Source organism: Meleagris gallopavo, chromosome 3, assembly GCF_905368555.1.
Source record: "Meleagris gallopavo chromosome 3, MGAL_WU_HG_1.1, whole genome shotgun sequence".
In the NCBI taxonomy this organism is placed as follows: Eukaryota; Metazoa; Chordata; class Aves; order Galliformes; family Phasianidae; genus Meleagris; species Meleagris gallopavo.
Window position 1 is genome coordinate 81,994,349 of NC_139406.1, and position 23,066 is coordinate 82,017,414.

A 23,066-nucleotide genomic window follows, 5' to 3' on the forward strand; every position below is an offset into this window, starting at 1 on the left:
AGGTGGCCAAAGCCATCTGCTTTCCAACTGAACCTGCCCAACTCCCTCAGCCCCTCCTCGCAGGGACAGTGCTCCAGCGAACAAATACCATACTGGTCATACACTGAACTTTCTCTGGTTCATCAGTGACTTACTGTATTGAAGATCCCCAAACTGGTCAGAGTATTCAGACGTAGTCTAATAAGCACAGCAAAAGAAGAAGAGGACTGGGCACATATTCTCTGATGCTTCCCTAATTTTGTAGGCTAGTGGCATCTAATGGACTAGAGCAGGTTGGTTCCCAGTCCCTGCACTCTGCAGTTATCCACTCCCCAGGTGCATGCTTACCATGCTTCTCAATGGTAAATTCCTGCTGGGAAATCAGACTGGTGGCACCATAACAGCATCCTCCGAGCCATCCAGATTTATGGCTTCAGAGCCAAAGTGCTGATCAGAAACACCATGTATTAGTCATAATCTTATCAAAAATATTTTATTTATGAAAGTAACAATTATACTATACAACCTATATTGGAAGTACATTTGCTAGAATAAATTGCTAGAATAAATACAGGCAATTAATTCATTTTTTATAGAATGAGAGGATTTATTTGACATTTGAATGTTAACCCAAGCTTTAACTTACATCATAAATAGTTAAAAGGCATAGTCAATTTTTTTTCTGTTTCTTTTGCATTTTTTAATACTGTTCTATTTTTAATCAACATGAATCAACTCTCCAATCATTAACATAAAATTAGTATGACTTTCAAGCAATCATGTACCTCAAGATAATCAAACAAATAAGGTAGTGTGTGTGCAGTTCTTTCTACAGCAGAATCTACTCATGTCTGCATAAAAAAGAAGCTGAAAATGCTTCTAAGTTCTTTAAGCATCATATGCTGATTTCTGCTTTACCACAGTGCTTTAAATACCAGAATCTAAAAAGGGCATATATCTGTATGCAGTTGGCATTCTGTTGCTCCTTATAAAGTGTATTAGGGCTCAATGCCACATTCCTTTGGCTGGTGAAGGACTGCAGAATTTAGTCCTGAGTGTTATTTCACAAAACCATGGTCCAAAATAAATGTCCAAAATGGACTATTAAGCACCAAGGAAGTGATGAATTTGCTAGACCTGATGTTTTCAGATACAAGTTGGCTTCTTTTCTGGTAGATATGCTTTAGTCAGGCATGAAATATTGGGCTTAGTACAGGGGTCTGTATTACACTGGATGTCAGAGAAGGTGATGTTTATATCATTTGTAAACTCTATGAAGGGCACTGCAGATGTTTTGTAGTAAGGCACCCACATTTTGAAAGTGTTGATATGTTTTCCTTTCATGTATTTTTTTAACTAAAAAATCAGAACTAGAAGATTACAGCCATCAGTCAATAGTAGTTTGGGGTGTCCAATATTTCTTCAGATGAGAAGCGTGTGGTTCTTCAGATCATATGTAAAATCAGTGGGAGCTCTCCTATAGCAATGCCTTTTCCAATGGTATCAAGACCTGGCTTATCAAATGGCTATTGTGCATGCCAGAGATATTATGCTCTCAGCAAAGTAGATTTCCCTATTAGAATGTTATCCAAAACAAAACAAAGCCCCAGATTGCACATATCTACCCCTTTGGCCTTTTCTTATGGACAAATATGCTTGTATTCAAAAACTGACAATGTTGGGCCTTTCCTAATAAATGTCTTCAAAGAGTACATTTAAATACTTTTTCACAGAAATAACCATTCATCAGTTGCAAAAACGCAGAGGGATTTTTTTATGCTTTCTATTGTGAACAATATTAAATCAGCATAATTCTGGGGGAGAAATTGATTTTTTTTGTTTCCCAAATATATTTAAGGAGACTAAAGAACAAAATGTGGGGGAGGCAACTTTTTTGGCAGATAGTAAAATATAAAATATGTGATTTAAAAAAAAAAAAAAGTTGGCTTAAAAATACACACACACAAATAATACAATAATATAAAAATACAGCTCAGCCAATGGCCTCTTAAAATTTACCTTTGGCATTACATTTGGCAGCCTAACACAAAAGACCCTTCCTATAAAAAGAACTATAAAAAAGAGAAGTTCATAAATTAGGTTGCAAGGGGCTGTAAGATCCTTTTCTTGATTCTCCAAACTCCTTTTCTTCCTGTCCACACATAAGCATGACCAGTGAGGTATATAGAACGTAACACTGTCAGGCATATGCACAATCAAAAAGTGCATAAACAAAGAAGTTCTCCCATTTTCATGCGAACAGGTTGAAATGGTGTGGTTTGATTCTTCCCCCTTGGAAAAAAAAATCATTTTCTATTATTTCTGATTTTCTTACTTTGGCAGGATGAAAATGAACCCAGAGGAATATAAATGTCCTATTCCCAGCAGCAGTGATCCATTTCCCTTGGCAACATTCGTCCCATGCCACAGATACTACAAGGTTCTTGGGTTGCTTTAGAACTCTCTGGGTAACTTCCCACAGAAACATCATACGTCTAGCACCATGTCATAGTGTTGCTCTTTCTTCCGCCTGCCACATTTGGTGATAAGAACCAAGTACAAAGTCAATAGAAGAACCCAGTAACATGCATAGAGGATTGTACCAATGACGAGAACTGTTGTTTTTGACTCAGAGAATGGCTTTTTCGATTCCTTGTAGATAGTGAAAATTACGCCACCTAGGAGGATTGTAAACCAAATGGAGACTGGAATGAGTCCTATAAAATTAACTACAATGGTTTTTCTTCCTGATGTGCCCCACCCTGCTTTATTTATTGTGGCAATTGCAAACATCTTTGCTGGCAGTAAACTTGACATATACAACACTGAGTAGAGTGACATGAAAACCATGACAATGTTGCCCCTAAGGAAGCTGGCAAAGGAAGACTTTATCAGGCCCACTAACTGAACTGTCAACAAGAATAGGAGGATGTTCCAGATTTTTCCCCTGTAGAAGAGCTGAATGACTGTAGCGATAAGGAAGAAAGGAAAGAATCCAGTGATTACAGCTTCATAGGTCATCCACAAATGGTGCTTGTGGAACCACATTGCATTATAAAGCCACTCTCTAAAATATGATTTACTCCAGCGGGTCTGCTGATTCAGCCACCTGAGATACTCTATTGGTGTTTCAGTAAGGCACTTGGATCTAGCTGTGTATTTTGTTGCATAGCCCAAACTTAGTACTCGGTTAGTTAGATGCCTGTCATCTCCAAAGCTGCACTGGGAGCCCATAAATTCTTGATTGTACCAATCTTCCACAAATTCATGGAGTAAAGAGTTTCTGTACATTCCCAGAGGTCCACTGATGCACTGTACGCAGCCAAAATAGGACTGGCAGGCTCTTTCTATGTTAAATGCCATCCAGTATCTCACGCTGCTTAGAAAGGAGATCCAGGAATCATACTTGTTCAAAATCTGCAAAATACAAGAAGTTGGCATTTTAGATGAGCTCTTGAAAAGGATATTATACACATTAGATCAAAAAGGAATTTGCTGAAACTGGAGTACTGATAGCTAAAATATAAGGGAACCTCACTCTTAGGCCTAACATGTTACCATCCCTACACAGTCCAGGACACTGACAGGAAAGGCAAGGTAAAGTCTTCAAGAGGCTGTTCCACAAAAAGATCACTTTTCTCACAACCTTTCCTCTTCTCCATCAAGAAACATCCTTCCTGGCTCATTTTTCCTTTCTCTTCACCCCCAGTTAAGTACCTACTGGGCTCAGCCTCTCCCAGGAGATGGAAAAGTTCAAAACGTGGCTTCCTGCCACAGCTTTGCTTCTCACAGGACTTCTTCCAGCCCTCCTAGAGCTATGCCAGGATATGAGAGGCTGAACACGTGGTCTTTGGCTTACATTTTTGGTCTTCTAAGCCTTGCCCTGGATGTTTGATCCTGGACTATGATCCTATATGTGACATTAGGCCCTCTGGGGAACAGCCTTGTTTGAATTGACAATGGAGTACTGGCACTGTTATTATGCCTCAAGACATACTATGATACTCCAACAGTCATGCTTCAGCTCATATAAACAGCACAGTCCTTCTCTTCATTTTGCCACAAAGCTCATCTGAAGCTCAGGCATCCACTTAAAATGCTGTATAGCTATAATCTGAGTCTGAACACTCAGTGGAGGTAAAGGCAAGTGCAGGTGCCCAAGTCTTCACATCCACATTTTCAGCTCAGTTTGTGATCAGACCAGAGGAACAAAGATATTCAGGCTTCTGTAGGAATCTTAATTTCTGGAATTAAGAGTCACATACCTGAAATACTTCTGATTACTGGGACATTCTTCAGTAAGTGCTTGCCCATATAGATGGCCCTTTCTCCTTTGTTTCACATAAAAGCCTGACTGCACTAAGGAAGCAACCCCAAGGCCAATTGGAATGTTCATATGAATATTTTTTTTTAATAAATTGTAGCAGAAACATTTGTGTTGGAAGGAATGAACAGCTGAAAATCCTTACAGAAGTGGAGCTGGGTTGACTTCAGGGCTTCACATTGTTCCATCTGACAGGGATGCATAGGAAACTCAAAAATACACACAGTGCATAGTGCACTGCATTTCTAAAAGGCTTTATTCGTAACAATCTTGGCTGCGAATGGTAATGTTAGCAAGTAAAGCCTGAGGTGCTGGACTTGGCTTTGGGAGAGCTGTTCTCTGTTCTCCGGTGCCCTAAAGCTTTTCTGTGGCACCTTGAACAAAAAATCATGTCCAGATACTCAAAGATGCAGCAACAGGCCTGACAGTCCTAATGCCCCATTTTTCACATATCTGGGGAGAATAATACTTATTTGCTTCCTATGAGTGTTGAAACCACAGTGCTCATACCTGTGAATTCTGTTCAATAGATAGGAGGGGTAAGGTCTTACAAGAGCCTTTGTGATGATACCACTGTGTATTCAACGATATTCCAGACATGGAAAAGTATTGCAGTACAAATATTTGCTGAAACTCCCCATTGTACTCACCTGCACATCGCCTCCAACTCCTCCAACCATTGGATCTTCTTCTAAGACCTTTACCATCTCCACTGATGAAGCTGGATCAAGCATTGTGTCTGAATCACAGACCTACGAGAAAGACAGAATCAAGAACAAAAATGGGTTGGTTAAGGAGTACCCTTGAACAGAGAATAAAAATCACTTGAATGGTGAGTGTCTCTTTAGGCATATTCTCCTGAATGCAATTAAATCTCTCTTTGGAGTCTGCATTGATACTTCTTAAAGGCCATTTGTATCAGGCAGCAAGAAGTGCTGCTGAATGAAACTGAGTGCTTGTAAGGGCCATGCACGCAAACAATCCTCTCTTCTGTATCAGCTCCATTTGTTTTACTGGCATGCTGGGCTGACAACTTTGAATAAGAGATGCTCTCAGAGATGGGGCACTGCAGAGCAAGACAATGTTTGTGGGTGTGTTGCAGATTCCTGCTGAGCCCTGACATAGGGATCCCCTGTGTTGGCTGCATGGTATTAGTACCCTAGTTAAATGTCTCCTGCTGCCCAAAGAGGGAACGAGTGAGGAGTTAAATTCCAGATGCTTGTTAAAAAAAAAAAAAAAGGAAAAAGTCAGCTAGGAGTCTGGAAAGAAACCTAATAGTTCTTTCACTCATGGAAGGATTTAGAAATTCATGTAAGATACATATTTTGGATTACAGAACAAACTCATCTGTATATTTGGATGTATGGTGTATTACTAATAGTGCAAGGATTTGAGATTTGATGTACAGAAATCATTTGCCATTTTCCTCCAGCATTCTTATAAAAAATATCTAAGTAAGACCAGAAGGAGCAAGTCCCAAAGTGCAGTACTCCATGAGACCAGGGCAGAAATAGATGAGATACGCAGGCTTTTCAACCACACAAACACTCCCAGTCAACTAGACACTGTGTACATTAGGAATTGGCTTGCCCCTGAAGAGTAGGAGGAGGGCTCAGGCTGGCCTCTCTAAAAGGCAGCTGATGGTGCTTTGGTTTGCTGGGAGGCTAATGACATAGGCTGCGGCCTTTTTAAGACAAGTGGGTGCTTCCTTGTCCCAGCTGCTGCTGAAAGCAGTTCCCCAACAGTCTGTGAACTTGTTTTTTAGATGCCCTGACCTTCCTGAGTGGGAGGCTGTCCCAGAAACACTCTTCTGGCTGGCCAGATTCTGCCCTACAAATTCTCTTCCTCCTCTCACTTACTCCAGAATTGATATTCCTGTAATTTCAGGTGGGGACAGTAGAGGTAGAAGCCAGTGGCGCTGCATGAATAAGCTATTGAGTTAAATCCCAGCAAGGCTTCATATCAGGAGTTTTAATTTTGGCATCTTTTCATTCAACCTTTCAACTCAGCCTAAGCTCCCTTGCTCCATGGGAGCAGAAGTATTTATTCCTACTCTGTGAAGGGGAGGAGAGTTTTTAGGGATTCTGTTATGGGCTAGACTTCAGCTGAGAGGTTACAAGCAAGTTTGCTGATGACACCAAGTTAAGTTTTGCAGTTGACACAATAGGAGGTAGGGGACACCTTCTAGTGGGACTTGGACAGGCTCAAAAAGTGAGCACATAAGAACCTAATGAGGTTTAACAAGGCCAAGTGCAAGGTGTTGAATGACTTTTTACGTGATCTGATAGTGAGAGGACAAGAGGGAACGGCTTTAAACTAAAAGAGGGGAGATTTAGATTAGATGTTAGTAAGACATTTTGTACTCAGGGTGATGAAGAGGTGGAACAGGTTGCCTAGAGAGGTTGGGGATGCCCCATCTCTGGAGGCATTCAAGGTGAGACTGGATGGCACAGTCTGATTACTGGTTGGCAACCCTGCCCATGGAAGGGGAGTTGTAACTAGATCATCTTTAAGATCCTCTTCAACCTAAGCCGTTCTATGATTCTACAGTTCTAAGATAATCAGGCTGCACAGATTGTGATGCAGCTCAGTGTCTGCCAAAATGTTTCCTCTCCATGCTCACTTGGAGGCTGAAAGGTGAAAGCTGAGGAGAGCTCTCATATTTCTGTAGGCATCTCCAGCTTCCATTAACTTGGAGCATCCAGCTCCTCTCCTTGGAGGACTCAGACTGGGGAGCACCTTTGTAACCTGGCCAGCTTTGGTGGAAAGCTGTCATCAGTGACAGCACATGGTGACAGGCAGCATTAATTTTGATGAAGGGAAGAAAGGATGAGTGGAGGAAAGGATGCCTGTATTTCTGTCCAGGACTTCCTGAGCAAAGCTGTCACTGAGTGCTCAGCACTGCAAATCTGCTGTTTGTTGGTATTCAGGGCTCAGGCAGACATTTGTCCCATTTCTTGTGGCCACAAGTGCTCAGATTGGGTCAGTCTCCTACCCAGCTCCTCGGATTTCAGTCCTGTGCCTGTCACTCAATGTGGCTGAGCAGTCCCCACTCACCAGATGAGTTTATCTGTAGCAGAGAAACCTGCCATGAGCAACACTGCTTTTTATCCTATTATAAACACAGGATTTATTTACGAATGACCAGCATGTGTCCTGGCCATGCCAGCACTGCGGACATGTCTGCGTTCCTGGGACAAGCTGTCATTTTCCATCTGGATGAGGTTTTTCTAGGTGAAAAGAGACATACCCTGAGAAAAGCAACTTAGGAACCTGAATGAAACACACCAAGGGCTGACCAGCCGGGACTGGCCCAGCACAGTCTAAGAGCCAGTTTGCCATATTTCCACATAAGGGCAAGGTGACCTAGAAATTACCGCTGTGGGTCACAGAGTTGCATGAAAGGGACAGCTGACCTTGCGTGCTTCTGCCTTCAGCTCCGAGCAAGCTGTTCAAATGCTTGCTGCAACCAGTGGTCATTTAAAACCAGGATGTTCCACAGAGCTCAGACTCTGCTGGGTAGTCCATGCAGGTAGATGGATCAAACCAAGATGAATTGCACACTGACTGCACTAGCCAGCTTTGCCCTCACCTCCTCCAGAAGGGAATTAAAGCCTTCACAGTGATTTCAGGTATTTAGTGAGAGTCTGCTAGTGAGCAACATCTTGGTTATCCACATTGACATGTCTGCTTATGATCACCTGCTTTTAGGCTTAAAGTGCATTTAAGGACTGTGAGGCCCACAGTGTCAGGCATAGGCAGTCATACTGACTGGTCTACTTTTTAAAGTGGCTGATCATTGATGCAGATTACTCAGCTCTTAAAATGTGGGGCCAATTTAAAGTAATTTAGTCCTAAAGATACTCCTAAATAGCGGTGCAAAAAATCTTAGCCTACACTAATTCACAAAATAGAGCCATATGTCACCTGCACTGCATCAAGACTGTGGCCAACCAGAGCCACCAAGGCAATGCATTTGTCACATGGATGTGACTGTGACATCAGTCATCAGTTACTCCCTGGCACATTCATCAAGACTTCTGAGCCAGGTCAGGAGTGCTAACTGACAAAGAGACCAGAAACATCTCTTCCGTTTTCTTAGTTTATGGTATGACTGTTGAAAGAGAAACACTTTTTCCAGGTTCTCTGAGCAAATGCAAGAGCTGGACCAAGAGAGGAAAGTAGTCATGAAACTGTTTCCTCTCTGCCTTCATTCTCTGCAATTTGATACTTCTGTGGGAAGTGATTATAAAATGATGTTAACGCAGAAAAACAGCATTTTTGATCCCGTCACAGTCCCTCGCAGCACAAAATCAAACTGCAGACAATGGAGAATTTAAGTCCATTGTTTTTGGATAATAAATCAGTTAAAGTTTTGGAAATGCTCAAAGATGAGTTTTAAAATGTTGCCTTGTTTTTAAGCCTCCAGTAACTCTTAAAGTTCTGAGACCAGGGTGGTTCCTGACACTATCCTGACAGCTTATCGACTGTCCCACCACAGGAGAATTCTGGAGGCAAAGTAATGTGCTGATGTCAGGAGAGGGCAGGAAAGGCTGAGGATGATTAATTAGGAAGATTGTCTCATAATCAGCGGGATTCAGTGGAATAAATCTCACTGGTCCTGATATACCACTAATACACTGATATACAACTAGTGATCCTGAGGGTCTGGTCTAGTTCTATGCATCTCCCTCCACTCATGGCCTCCTGGACTTCCTGCAGTCTGTTTGCCTGAGTGAGGAGTGCTTCCATGTGTAAGGCACAAACACAGAAAATCTTTCATGGGATCCAAGGCAGCTGGAAAGAAATGTGTCTCTGCTGCTTTGGAAATGGAGAGAGAGGACTCAGCCTAATTCATTTTTAAGTGAACAGTGTCATAAGGGCTTTAAAGGCCAAGTCGCAGTGAGTGAGGTAATGCAGCTGTAAGTGATGAAGCAAAAGCTCCTTCAGGCTTTAGCTGAAGAAATCTTTCTTTCAAGACTGCACGTTGACCTTTTTTATTGAATACTCTGCACAGCCCTCAAAAGCTTCAAAATACCCCCATCTTTTTCACAGACTCTACCACTGAGATATTCCCTAGTGGCAGCAAATACTTGTCTGCCTGTTCCCATATGCGGCCACTGAAATTCTCTCAAAATAAAACTTTACCCAAGATCTAGACTTACAGGAGCAGAGAGGGGGTCTTCAGGAGGCCACTGGCTTTGTCTGAAGCAAAGTCTCAGGGAGAAGTACCAGCCTGAGGAGATATTCCAGATTTCTCCAATAGCTAGGAGATTTAACATATTCACAGATAGGCTGACCATTTTAAAAAGTAGCAAAATGCACTTTTAACGGTCAAGCTGTTTCCAAACAGACTGAAAGGAGCACTGTGTTCATCAGGGACTAGGATGGCCTCTAACATGCGGCACAAAATATACAAAAGCTGCTTTCTTTCAAAGTGTGTTTGAATTGGCACTGACCTGGTGCTTTAATACCTACCTGTACATAATCCACGCTTCTCCCCAGTGCTTTGAATGCTGTGTACATTACTTCTCTTTTTCCACCCCATTTCTGCATGATGCAAACACTTTTGTTGGACAGGACCAGCTGAGATACGTGCTGCATGCTCTCTCTGTGAGACTCCTCCGTCTCACCTGGACCTTTGTCGTGAAAGTTGTTATTCCAGATATAAGTGGCAGATTTGTCCCTACCCATGATTTCAGTAAAAATGTCCATCATGTAAACGTCATCTTCTGAGTTCCCATCAATGACCATAACAACTTTAATTCCAGGGTAGGTCAATCTTTTCACAGAAAGTAAACATTTTCTTAAGTAGTCAGGATCCTCTTGATAGGCAGCAATACAAAGGGCAACAGTTTTGTTCAGCTTGATTGGAGTCTCTAGCGACCGCTTCATTTTCCTGTGCTCTAGGTAGGCAAACAGGCTTTGGATGATGAGATGTGATGCCAGGATAGCACCATAGAGTCCAAAGGAGAAGTAGTAATTGTCTGTTTGGATAAACTGGTAGCCCACAATGTAAGCAGCGGTGATTCCCAGCAGGAGGGACACTCCAAAGAGTGTGGTTCCAAGTATTCTCAGGATACATATAAACCTCTCACAATACATCTGTAAAAAAGCACGGAAACTGTTAGCAGAGCTACCACTTCCCACTTTGTCAGGGGCACACATGGTGTCAACATTGAGTTCAGCACCAGCAGATGCACCCCATGCTTCTGGTCATATCATGGACTTACTACATCATCTGTTCAACTTATATCTCCTCTGCAGTATTCTTTACATGTGAAGAGTCAAATACGCCTTAATGTACCAGGGAGGTTCTCTACACTTCATAACGTCCTCAAAGAAAGTGCTGCCTTTGTCAGGATCTTAATTTGGAAGCCTGGGCTTGCTGAATGAGATTCTGTCATATTACCCTGAGGGGGTCGGAAAAGGGGCTTTCAGGCCACTGCTCACTTCATACAGTCATGGGTGGGAGGAACAGCTGAACATCTGTGCAGCCTCTCCTTGCCCCCCAATTTGTGTCATGACTGCATCCCACCCTGAATTGCGTCTCTTGCTTAGTTATGCTTGCAAAAATATTGGAAAGACATTCTTAAAACAGATGTCTGAATGTATTTATATTTTTTTAGACAGATGTCTGACTGTATTTGTAATTTATATTTATATGATCAGACAAGGTCTTCTCAATAACACTGCAAAAATGTGTTATTCATACATTTGTATATGTATATATATTTGCATGTGCAAACATGAGTGTGTAAGACACTTGACAGAGATTAAGTCTGTCTTCAAAACACTCATTAATTTAGCAGAGTCAAGGCTTTACTTTGGACTCTGAAATTCATTAGAGCATTAGAGTTTCAGCTGTGACAACTTCTGCATGCATAGCCTACCTGGCTTTAAGGTCTTTCAGGCTAAGCTCTGGCAATGGAGGATCTAGCAGGCATGGAAGATGCTCAGTACTCTCAAAACAAGTGATGGACAAACATGTAGACAGAATCACAGAATCACAGAATGGTCTGAGTTGGAAGGGACCTCAAGAATCATGAATCTCCAACTCCCCCACCACAGGTAGGGTCACCAACTTCCACTTATAATACTAGGCCAGGCTACCCAGGACCCCATCCAACCTGGCCTTGAACACCTCCAGGGACGGGGCATCCACAACCTCTCTGGGCAGCCTGTTCCAGCACCTCACCACTCTCTTAGTAAAGAACTTCCCCCTGATATCCAATCTAAATCTTCCCTCCCTCAACTTAAAACCATTTACCCCTAAAGGTAGGTAGACAGAACATACTTGACTGCTTTTTGTGGACAGTCACACTAACCATTTTATACAACAACTTTCTCATAATTACAGGAAAGTTAGTGCCAGTATGTTTGACCTTGGGGGCATAAGATAGATAATGTCTGTTTAAGGTTATGCCAGTAAGCACACTGTAAGTCAAAGAATCTGAAGCACATGCTTGAAAATTTTGCTGAATTTGAGCCTTTCCAAGTAATGGACTTAATGTTTGTGTTTTCTTACTCTTATTCATATTTTCCCTGCTGCTAACATCTTGCTTGTCTGCAGATAATGTGTTTCATCATCTATTGGCCAAAACTGAAGCTGGAACTGCACTTCATTACATCATGTAGGTCTTTAACTCTTTCTAGTGAAATTTTCAGGGGAAAAAAAAAAAAAAACAAAAAAACAACACTACCGAAGTGCAGCAGCAGAGCTGTCACCAGTTTCTGTCTGAAATGTTACAGGCTTAGAAAGACAGAACAACTTAGAAAATAAAAATGAGAATAAAGTCTGAGACTGCAAAGACTATGCTTTTTTCCACTGGCTACTTAGGGTCTTAAATTTCATGACAGGAAAAAGTCTCTTAAGTGTATATTTGGAGACACTGTTAAACAAATTGGACCCTATCTCAAGGACTTCCTTGAATACTTACGACAGGGCTCTGACAAGTGCTGTAATCACCCGACAGCACCAGTCCCTGCTCTGGCCTGTCTGAAAGTCTTCCACAATGAGGGGTCATCAAGAAGCCTAATAAAAGACAGCTTATACAAGCCGTCGCTTTAGGTGAATTAAATGCAGCACCCAAAATAGATGGGCGCTAGAAAACAGATTAAGTAATGGATCTCCTCTAGATTACCTTGAAGTCAAATAGCCTGTGTGTTTATTAATCCCCTCAAGTATGCAGAAGGTCACCAACATCAAGGTGAATATTTTATTAATGGTGCAGTTGTACGAGGCTTCCCCATTTGGGGTCCACAACTTCTCTTCCCTCGCCAGAAATAGAACATGCCTATTAGTGAGCAGGGCTGAATTCTGCTTACATTAGGAATTGTATGACTGAAATCAATGGACCACTTGTATGGGTATAGCTCACAGGATTTAGATTAAGATCTGGAGCATTTACATTTGACTGACTATACACTTGTATCAGGCTTTTTTTTATATTAATTTATTACTGCTTTTTCTTTTCCTATATAGTGCTTCTGCACCAAAAGAAAAAAGAAATGAATTCTCTGATCTTGTCATTGCAGCACAGATTCCCTCCTTCTCAAAACCCACTCTTTTAAGATCAAGAAATGGATTTCTGGTCTTAATAAAATAGTATTTTTTTTTATCCTTTAACTGTCAACCTTGGGAAAATAAACAGTGTTTTGATCTAAATTCCTGGCTTTCATCAAAGAAACCTTCCCCTTTGTATATGCAATTGAAACATGTCTTTTAACTGACTGAATCTCAGGCAAAGTCTGGAAAAATTGCTCAATATTCTCAAACTTTAGCACGTGATCTATTGATAACTTGTCCAGCAGAATTGATATGTATCAGCTTGAATGTGCCCAAACAACAGCAAAGAAGCCAAAAACTCTCCACCCTTCTCAAATAACTGAGCCAAGGAATTAAGAGGAAATTATGTTTGTCCAAGTCTGTGGCCAAAGATGAATTGCTGAGTCAAATAATAGCACTGAGTACAGGAATAGCCTCATCAGAGATTTTAAGATCAGATAGTACTGTTGTGAAAATGTAGACTGGCCTAACACAGTGAAGTGTAAAAGGACATCTTAGTAATACATCAGTCAAAATTTTCCTGAACTTGTCACATTAAGATAGAATCGAGTATTATCAGAGAAGCAGTGCATGGTACTGCGAGTGAAAATTGCAAGTCTAAAATAACACTGTGCTGAGTCAAGATACACGTGTCAAGTGCTTGGTGAAGGATAAAGACAGATTTTAACGTTCAAAACCACAATTATTTTTCAGGCATTTCCTAAATAATCACTCTGAGTGCTGGTAATATTCTTTCAGCCAAATTGAAATGCTTTTCTTCAAAGTTGCCATCAATAGAGCCCTGTTCAACAGCTGACTATTTGGTAGGTGTACAGTACACACCTCATATGATCAGTGCAGCTCAGGCTCCTTTTGAGGTGCTAAGTCTCCCACGCACTGCATGGGAAGCTTGAGACTGGACTGCTAATGCTGTTTTGCAGTTTGGACATCTAAATCCTTTATGAGCAAATCCATCAAACCTTGCGGTGCTGCTTTAGCACAGACTATGCAAACAGAGTGAACATTGGTACACACACAATGAGTGAATGTAAAGAGGTTTCAAAGTATACTACTGAACAATTTACTGTCTTGATTTTCCAGCTGTTTAATTCCATGAACAGAGCAGATGAGTTCTTCACAGCCCACCTAGCAGAAATGAAACATGAAAGCGGTAATGGCCTCAAGTTGGCCAGGGGATGTTCAGGTTGGATATTAGGAAAAATTTAGTCTCTGAAAGAGTGGTGGGGCACTGGAACAGGCTTCCCAGGAAGGTAGTAGAGTCCTCTACTCTACCTGAAGGTGTAGATGTGGAACTTGGGGATATGGTTTATTGGGCATGGTGGGAATGGGTTGATGGTTGGACTAGCTGATCATAGAGATCTCTTCCAACCTTGATAATTCTATGATTCTAATGCTGTTTAGGCTGCTGCGTTTTAGTGACACGTATCTTGGATCAACAAGCAGTCCTGAGTATAAACATGTCCTCTTGTGATTGTACAAGAGGAAGCAATAAACGTGTGTGCCTCTTTCAAGGCTCTAATGAAGGGCATAACCAAGAAATAAATCCTTGCAAGTATTTGACATCAGATTCCACATAGTGAGCTATTTAGCATTGGCATAATAATGGGAAGACCCAGAACTCGTATTTTTTTGCATGCTTGTGATGGAAGAGAACTTACTCTACGTTACTATCTTCTAATATTATTTTCATAAAAAATTTAAGTCAACAAGAAGTTGACTAAATATATACATAGTGACTGGTGGAATAAGTCTAACACTAAAGATACTGGTCCTAAGACTAAAGATACCTGGTCTAGTACTGAATGTGGAGGTTGGTGGCCCTGCATGTGGCAGGGGAGTTGGAGATTCATGATCCTTGAGGTCCATTCCAACCCTGCCCATTCTGTGATTCTGTGATACTGTGCTTTCACAAGCTGAGCAATGCCTTAGATTCCAAATTAAATGAATGTAGCAAAATATGCTTTATTCTTTATTCTGGCAAATATTTAGGCTAGCATCTAACTGCAGTTATAATACATAAATCTAACCTTAATAAGATCAAGACACCTGATGGAAATTCAGTAGGTTTTAATGTCCTGATTGGTACTGCATACTTTGCAAAGAACACTATGACTTCCAGGGTAAAATAGCACCTGTCTCCCTCACCAAAATTACATATCACAGTCTGGCCATATGGTTATTAATCAGGCTTCATGCATGGGTAATGAGGCACTGGCACAGACTGCCCTCAGAAGCTGTGGTGCCCCATCCCTGGAGGCACTCAAGGACAGGTTGGATGGGACCCTAGGCAGCCTGAGCTGGTGGGAGGCAGCCCTGTCCATGGTGGAGAGTTGGAAGCAGATGATCTTTAAGGTCCCCTTCAACCTAAGCCATTCTAAGATTCTATGATTCTATGATCCTTCATACTAAGAACACCTGGACATAGTATATCCCTTTGCAAAATCAGGAGACAAAGAGAAAAAAATATTTGAAAGAAATACACAGAATAAGAGAAAACACATATTTAGAAGGTCTATGTGTAGTGGTGCTGTACATACCAATATTATCTGTAGCCTCTTATTTATACTGCACTAGCTGCTGTTGCTCAAAGAAGCAATCCAGTGGTGCCTTACACCTGCTAACACAGGGTTTGGAACCAGTGACTGACTGGAGGTCAGAACGAAATCAGCCTTGCTTGCAACACATGGGATGCAGCTCATCCATCCATCATCTATTTAAAAGACTGTCTCTCGTGTACAACATTCAAACATATCAGATAGGCCAATACTACAGGTACAGATCTGCAAAGAAGGAACAAGTAGTACTGAGGGCCCAACTTCCACCCTCCATACACTGCCCATTCATACCCTGAATCAAGTCTAATCAGATCCCATGGATTGAAATGCCATTTGTGCCTAAACAGTCTGCTGTTGTGGTGCACCTTGCAACTAGTTTCATTCAAGAGGAATTCAGCAAATGTGCTCAGTGTCACTTTTCAATTAAAACCAAAACATGAAGAATTCAAACCAGCCTCATGGATGACCTGCACATCAGCCTTGCCTTCAAATCTTTGTTGTAACAAGAAGTGCTGAGCAGTGAGAACATTTAGAAGTGTCTCATTGTTACATGGCTGTACAGAAGCTGAATTCTTGACTGCCTACTGGTCATGGTCCTCTGAAACCTCGTGCTTTGGCTTCAGCATAACACTTATCTTCAACATAAAGAGAAGTGTGCACTTAAATATTTTGCTGAAGAGAGAAATCGGTGGATAATTTATATTAGAGTTCTGTAGTGCACGCATAAAGAAAACATTAAAATTTCTTTGTGAAATTTCTGGAGCATTCATGACAAAATTATGTATGTACATTTGATGTATTTATTATACCTATTAATCTGCTGTATGAAAATTGATCATTGCTTAACTATTGTATTTCTTGAAGGGAGAAAATCAGAGAGAGTGCATCAGGACTTGAACCACTGGCATTTTGTTCCTAGTACTGCCATTCACCTGCTGAGTGTCCTTAGGCAAATAAATTCACCTCTCTTTGCCTCAGCTTCCTCACCTGCAAATGGGAATCAAGATCATGCTAGAGGCTCTTGGAGTCCTATGGAGCTCCTCATACAGCTGAGGTTACTGAGGTGTTCTTGTGCATGTGATGTTGTTCTTCCTGGGTCACATGGGACCCAGTGATTCCCAATTTCCATAAAACTGTTTTTTCCTCAAAGAAAACCAGACCGCTTCCTTTTTCCCTTCCATATATTCACTTGAATGTAGAGATAGCAGGGCAGTCAGTTTTTCTACAGCACAAATGCAACTCTTACCCTATCAGCAGAACGCCTGATATCCATGAGGTTAACAACATAAGAGCTGACGCACATGGGTGTGTATGTATGCTGTTGCTTAGGGCTGCTTTACACAGAGCCAAAGGAAGAGTATCAACTTTTATAAACCTTAAAAAAAATCTCATTCTTTGTGATCATAATAGCACTAGCTTCTACAGATAGCTGCTTGAATGACACAGTTGTGTGTGATGCAGCCCTTATGTGTTTATGTGGCCTTACATACATATACTCTGCGTTTAAACACAAACGTTATCTGCCATTAATCTTCATCCAATATTTAGAAACATAGCCTTATTTTGGTGGCAAAGTAAATCATTTATCTTTGAAGTACAAATGCTTCCAGGTACACAATAATTAGGAACATCAAATAGCTGCCCAGAGTGCCTCTTCTGTTTTACAGTCTGCAGAGAGGAAACCAAGAAGTTACGCTACATCTGTATATCTTTACTGCAGCAGAGTTACCATATCTGGTGCTTTTTGTTATTTATCACTTCCAGATTTTGTCATGCCATTGATCTTCTGGAAAGGGCTCACATAAGACTAAAATTAATTCTGAGGTTAGGTTTAAAGTAAAGAACAAGGTTGGTAATGATGGTAAACCGTATCTGCACTCACAGTCTTTGATCAGCAAATCAAGTCTCCTGTCTGCTCAATGTATGTTCTCCCCTAAAGCACCTAAATTTATTCTCTAAGAGGTGTGAGTAACTGATGTGTGGATTTCTCCATCGCGTACATGGTGAGATGCTGGTTGTTCAGTTAACCAAAAGAAAGCAACAAACTCATACTAAACCCTCTAAGAAATAATATGAGAAATAATTCATATTGATATTCAGACATTTTGGATTACAGTGAAAAATATTCTAGTTTAGAACAGATTTCTGGTTGCTGGTTCTGAAGTCCATGGACACTTTTGGCGCAGCGCTGACTCCATACTTTACTCCAGTGAGTAAATATTTGTCTGATGTGCATAGCTCATTATCTTGTAATTTGTTTATCAAACACAGGTAATACCGTGTTTGACTTACTCAAGTAGGCAGTCCTGTTGCACTGAATGAAAGAGTAATTTGCTGCTTTATGCACTAATCTCAAGTAGTTATTAAATGAAGCTGATATCTGATTTGTTTGCATACCATAAACACGACCAGCTGAATTTGCTGGTAGCACAGCCGGCATGGGGAGCTCCACTGAACCCGGCACAGTTGCTCTTTCTCCTGGAAAAACTTTTGGCCAAGTGTTGTTGCCCTTGCGCGTAGGGTGAGATTTACTAGAATGGAATACAACCCTGTATTGACACGGTGACAACACTGGTGCTGGAGAAGTGGGTGAGAACCTATGGAAAGATGACCCGTGAGGAGACCATGTGGTCTATGGGGACTAAGAGCGGATGAATGCTTATGCCTTGTGAGATATGGGGTCTCTATCAGCCCTAAAGAACGGATTCATAAAGCCTGCCAGGAATGGTGGAGTACGGTGGGCCCTCCCTTAAACTCCCTTTCAGCCCTCTTTGCATCTTTGCCAAAATATTAAGGCATCGAATAAACCGCATTAAGGCTCCTAGCAACGAGCGCTGGTTGTCGGCCTCAGCTCCAGGCTGCAGCTCGGACAGGTGCAGCGAAAGGCCGCCGAGGACACGGCCGAGGAGCCCCCGGAGCTCCCGGGGCCGGGCAGGGGCTGCGCGGCTCCGCCCGCCGCCGCGGGGCCGCTCCTGCGGGGGAACCCCGGCCCGGAGCCGCGGCCAAAGTGGGCGGCAGCGGTGCGTCACAGGGGGTGGGCGGGGCGCCGGGGGGATCCCCCGCGCGGCCACGTGGGGAGGGGGCTGGGGGCGGCCCCTGGCCTGCGGGACCCTCGCGGGTCGCGGCACCCCGCGGAGGGCGGGGAGGGGGCCGCGAGGCTGCTCCGCAACTGCCTTCTTCGGGCGCACCCCGCGAACCCCCCCCCGCCGACCCCCACTTCGGGAGCGACCCTTCCTGAGCGGCCCTCAGTGCCGTCGCCGCCGCCAGAGCCTCGCGGTCAGCCCGGGTCCCGCCGGTGGCCGCGCGGAGGGGCGGGGGCGGCAGTCGGCTGCGCCGCTGGAAGTTCGCGGGCAGCCGCAGCTCCCGCCTCCGCCGTCCCTCCCTCCCCGCCCAGACACGTTGGTCGCGCTGTTTCTCCCCTCCGAGGCGGGACTTAACCTCCCTCCTCGCTTCTCTTCCTGCGGTCCCATCCCTCCCGCCGCCGCTGTCACGTCCCCTCCCGACGCTGCGTGCGAGGGAAGGCGGCCGGAGCTGGGGGCGGCTCTGCCTCCCCCCATGGCGAACGCCTGTCGAACCTGTTGCTTGATCGATTTAACTGCTATTCATTTCATTTTTCTCCCCCCCCCCCCCCCCCCCCTTCCAAACAGTATTGCTCAACTGTATCCTAAACGGATTACACGGAGGGAGGGGTTGAAGCTGAAAACCTCATTCATCCTCACTGCAGTCCTATTCATTGCTAGAATAGGTGTATCATAGAGATGGTAAGATCCTCCCTCAGCCCCACTCGTGGCTGGGGACCTCTTTCCGCCTTCCTCCCTGGACTAGTGGGGCTAAATGGAGAGCGGCTTCTTCTCTGGGGATGCCAGAAGGGTGATGGTCAATCTCCTACCTTGTTTGTCCGGCTGTCCTTTGGTCATAGAGGGGCTCCAGCCAGCTGTGTGGTCTCACGTACCGTTGCTCCCGCTGAACAGTTTCCAAGTTTGAGGTAAAAGATCAAATCGCACTTTTTCAGGGACTTATTCAGAAGCTCAGGAATAAAAAATAATTAAAAAATGAAAATAATAAAAAAATCGCTTAAGGCTATTCAGTCCTACTCATTTTCTCCCACGTGTTTTCCCTATTACAATGTATTTGTCTTCAGATTCTAGCTCAAAGTCGTGGGATTTTTTTTTTTTTCCAAATAATAATAATAATTAAAAAAAAAAGTTAGAAATAATAAATTAGGAGTTAGTTTCTCGTGGTCGAAGACCTTGTTTCAAACCCGGCTGGGCTGGAGCCTGGAGGAGTTTCACGGCAGCGGCTGAAAGTTTGGGATGTGCAGCATCAGATAAAGGCTCTTTGGTGATGCCTCGCGGACCGCGTAGCTGCTTTAGTTCTCAGCAGCAGCAGCAGCAAACGGGTAATATTTTCCAGACGTCTGTTCCTTTCCTGCTGCTGCTGCTTTTCTGCCTTCTCCACGTTATGGGGTCTTTTAACAAGTGAGAGTTGAGTTGTTTAATAGGCGGAGGATGGGAAGAGGAGGGGAGGGAACGAACTCCTGCAAGAAGGGAAAAAAAACGCAACCACCCTGCCCATTGAAATGATCTCAGCCAAGGACCAATTCAATTGGCAGAGGCAGGAATTCAATTAGCTAAGTTGCACTTTCTGCAAAGAAACGCAATACACACCCATCGCCACCACCTGATTTCCTCTCCTCGCCCCGCACTTGAGGGGGAGCCCCCATTCCCCCCTCTCTGCATCTCCGGGTCTGGGGTGTGGGACTCGTCCCTCCCACCGCCACTATTCTGCTGGGACAGCTTTGCAGCTGCTGGTTTTTATTAATAAGGGAATTGCCTCTATGAATGGATGAACTTTGCAGTTTCCAATTCTGCTTTACCCATTCACTCTCGGAAACATTTGCTGTTAGTAACTACCCTATAGAAATCTCCCTCGGCAACAATACCCGTGTCACTCGCGTTAAAACAAGCCCGGAAACACGTTAGGTGGTTTAAGAACTTGAAAAATGCTTTCGGATTTGTTAGTTTGTCTCTAGAATTAGTCGCTCAGTTCACCCAGAGCAGGGCACCGCAGCTTCCAGCCCAGCCGCTGCTGTCGGCTTCCAGCAGCTTTCACTCGTTCCGCTGGGCTCCTTCTCTCCCTAACTGCTTCCCAGCTTCCAGCCCCCACTTCCACTGAACTGATGGAAAAAAGGCACTAGGTGGCACTGTTGAAGTGAGCGGAGCGCGGGCAGCCCGCTTTTCGGAGCTGACGGATCTCTCCCCGCCCGGCCGGGACCCCCCCGATGTTCGACTGCTCAGCCCGCGTTTCCTCAAGGCCCACAAAGCTCTCTGCTTGCAGGAGGTGAAGCCTACAAAGGGCATGGTGTGCAGACACCGTCGGTGAAGCTGGAGGGGACTCTTCGCCCCGCGGTACCTCCTGCTGTGCTGGGACTCTCCTCGTGTCCAAAACATGGTTGAAAATTGGTAGCTACCTGAAGTGGGTGAAGGTCTTTTGGGTACCGTGGTGAAGTATTCAGGTTTCTGGGTGTGCTCAAGCAGAATAAGGGCTTTAGGATGTACTTGGAAGCTGAGCTGCTTGAGAAGCCTTGGTAGGATGAGAGGGAATGGCCTTAAGTTGCACCAGGGGAGGGTCAGGTTGGATATGAGGAAAAATTTCTCCTCTGACAAAGTGTTCAGAGCCTGGAACAGGCTGCCCAAGGAGGTGGTGGAGTCCCCATCACTGGAGGTGTTCAGGAAACGTGGAGATGTGGCACTGTGGAACAATATTGACAATATTGGTGGTAAGTGGATGACTGGACTAGATGATCATAGAGATCTTATCCAACCATAATGATGCTATGATTCTAAGCTGGCCTGCTACAAAGAGCAAGTCTGCCACTAATTCAGGCCAAAACTTTGTAGCTGTTTTAACCTGGCACAACCAGGGAAAGCAACTGTCTTAACATCTTCACAGAATCACAGAATCACCAAGGTTGGAAAAGACCTTCAAGATCATCCAGTCCAACCATCCACCTATCACCAAGAGTACTCACTAAACCATGTCCCCCAACACAAAATCCCAGTGTGCAACATCCCAGTATGCTGCATCCCTGTGTGCTGCATCCCACTGCTGCCAGAAGGGCACAGCCCCATCAGGACAGATCCATAGGACAGTGTCCCCAGCACTGGCAGAGAGCAGATGCCATTGTTAAATAAAGGGAAAGCAGAGAACAGACTCTTCATTCCTGCTTTTGCATTGTCCATTCCCTATGTCAGGAGAACTTACCTAAGTCAGCCATCTGGGGAAAGGACATAGCAAAAAAGTAAGAACAAGTAATATGGGCAGGGGCAAAAAAACTGCTTTGGGAATAAGTGTTTGTGATTGTTTGGAGTATCCCTTAGAAGTACAGGAGGGCTTAGCAAGCAAGATAGACTTCTTGAGTAGACTTCTAGACTGCAGAGTGTTCAGGCATTCCCGTTCCAGGCTTTCCTCCCTACTCAGAACTGTTCTTGTGCACCATCTACCTCCAGTTGGTCAGTGCTGCAGCACTTCACAGTACAGGGCCCAGAACAGCTCTGCCATTGGGCAAGGGTGACATTTCCATGTCTGCTCCAAGCTGGACCAGAGGGCAGAAGGGTGGTGAGAGGGTTACTGTAACCCTTATTCATACTGTCACTTCCAACCTTCCGAATATTCAGTGCAAACCAGGCTTACAACATGAAGAACACTGGTTGTATAGGCAGGCAAGGAACTAGCACCAAGCTCTGCTACCAATATACATGTCCACAGTTTCGCAAGCAAGTTCCCAGCATCTGTGTGAGTCCTAAAGCATGATTTCCTAACATCAGCTTTTCTTTGGTGCTGCCAGAGGCAGGAGAGGTTTCCATTATAGCACAAATGGCCCAAGTCCATACCTGGACATGGATACCCCAGTGAGCTATGCCTTAAGGAGCTGGATTTGCCCATCTATGATGGGCTACCTGGGCACTTGTCTGTTGTGTTTGCACTAGGGAATACACATCTAGGATCATTTCTGAAATAAAGTCTAGTTATGAGGTTGATTGCTTTGCTGTGTTGTAACCAAATGACTTTTTGGACTATTATTTCTTTGTTTTATATTCCGTTTTCTTAACAGTTTAAATCTGGGGACTGCACTTCTCCTCTATTGAGCTGATATTGATATTACTGTGCAAATACACACTGTCACACAAGCTTAATCCTTTCCTCTCTGGGTTTGAACAGGGATCAAGAGACAGGGTCTGGTGTGGCACAGATCTTCGTGTCCCACTCGTGTTATGGGGACAGAAGCACTTACATCACTCAGCAGCTTTGTCTTAGCAAATGACATAATAATGGGAGTGGTGAGTCTCTAACGTCTGCAGCTACGTCCTTCTCAGCCATAATAATGCTGTGTGACCACACTTTTAGGGCAAGAGGGGTAACGTAGGTCTCTGTAACTAAGTTTGTCTATGAGGAAGGAATTAAAAGTAGGAGGATATGATTAATGCCAATCCACACATTGTTAGCGAAAATGCATGTGTGTGTTTCATTAGAAGCGTATCACATCTACATTCATATGTTATGTTATGTCTACATGGTTACCATTATCAAACAATCTTGTTTTCTAATTGGGATTTATAATTACCAGAAGTGGGGAAAA

The 23,066-nt window shown here is 43.6% G+C and overlaps 1 protein-coding gene across 1 annotated transcript; it reads right to left on the reverse strand.

Annotated features, from left to right (window-relative positions):
• Positions 1–456: 456 nt before the first annotated feature.
• HAS2 (hyaluronan synthase 2) lies at positions 457–20,033 on the reverse strand. The gene is made up of 4 exons (XM_003205271.5): positions 19,317–20,033; positions 9,782–10,408; positions 4,954–5,055; positions 457–3,396 (listed from the first exon to the last, which is right to left on the reverse strand). The coding sequence occupies exons 2-4, from the start codon at positions 10,406–10,408 to the stop codon at positions 2,467–2,469; spliced, it is 1,659 nt and encodes a 552-aa protein (XP_003205319.3). The 5' UTR covers positions 19,317–20,033; the 3' UTR covers positions 457–2,466.
• Positions 20,034–23,066: the final 3,033 nt, after the last annotated feature.

What these genes read in the sequence shown, in the direction of transcription:
- HAS2 (XM_003205271.5), bottom strand. Translation starts at nt 10,408, where the DNA reads ATGTATTGTGAGAGGTTTATATGTATCCTGAGAATACTTGGAACCACA. An exon ending in GAAGCGTGGATTATGTACAG is followed by an intron (nt 5,056 to 9,781) that starts GTAGGTATTAAA and finishes TCTTTCTCGTAG; the next exon opens with GTCTGTGATTCAGACACAAT. An exon ending in GAGTTGGAGGCGATGTGCAG is followed by an intron (nt 3,397 to 4,953) that starts GTGAGTACAATG and finishes TGTATTTTGCAG; the next exon opens with ATTTTGAACAAGTATGATTC.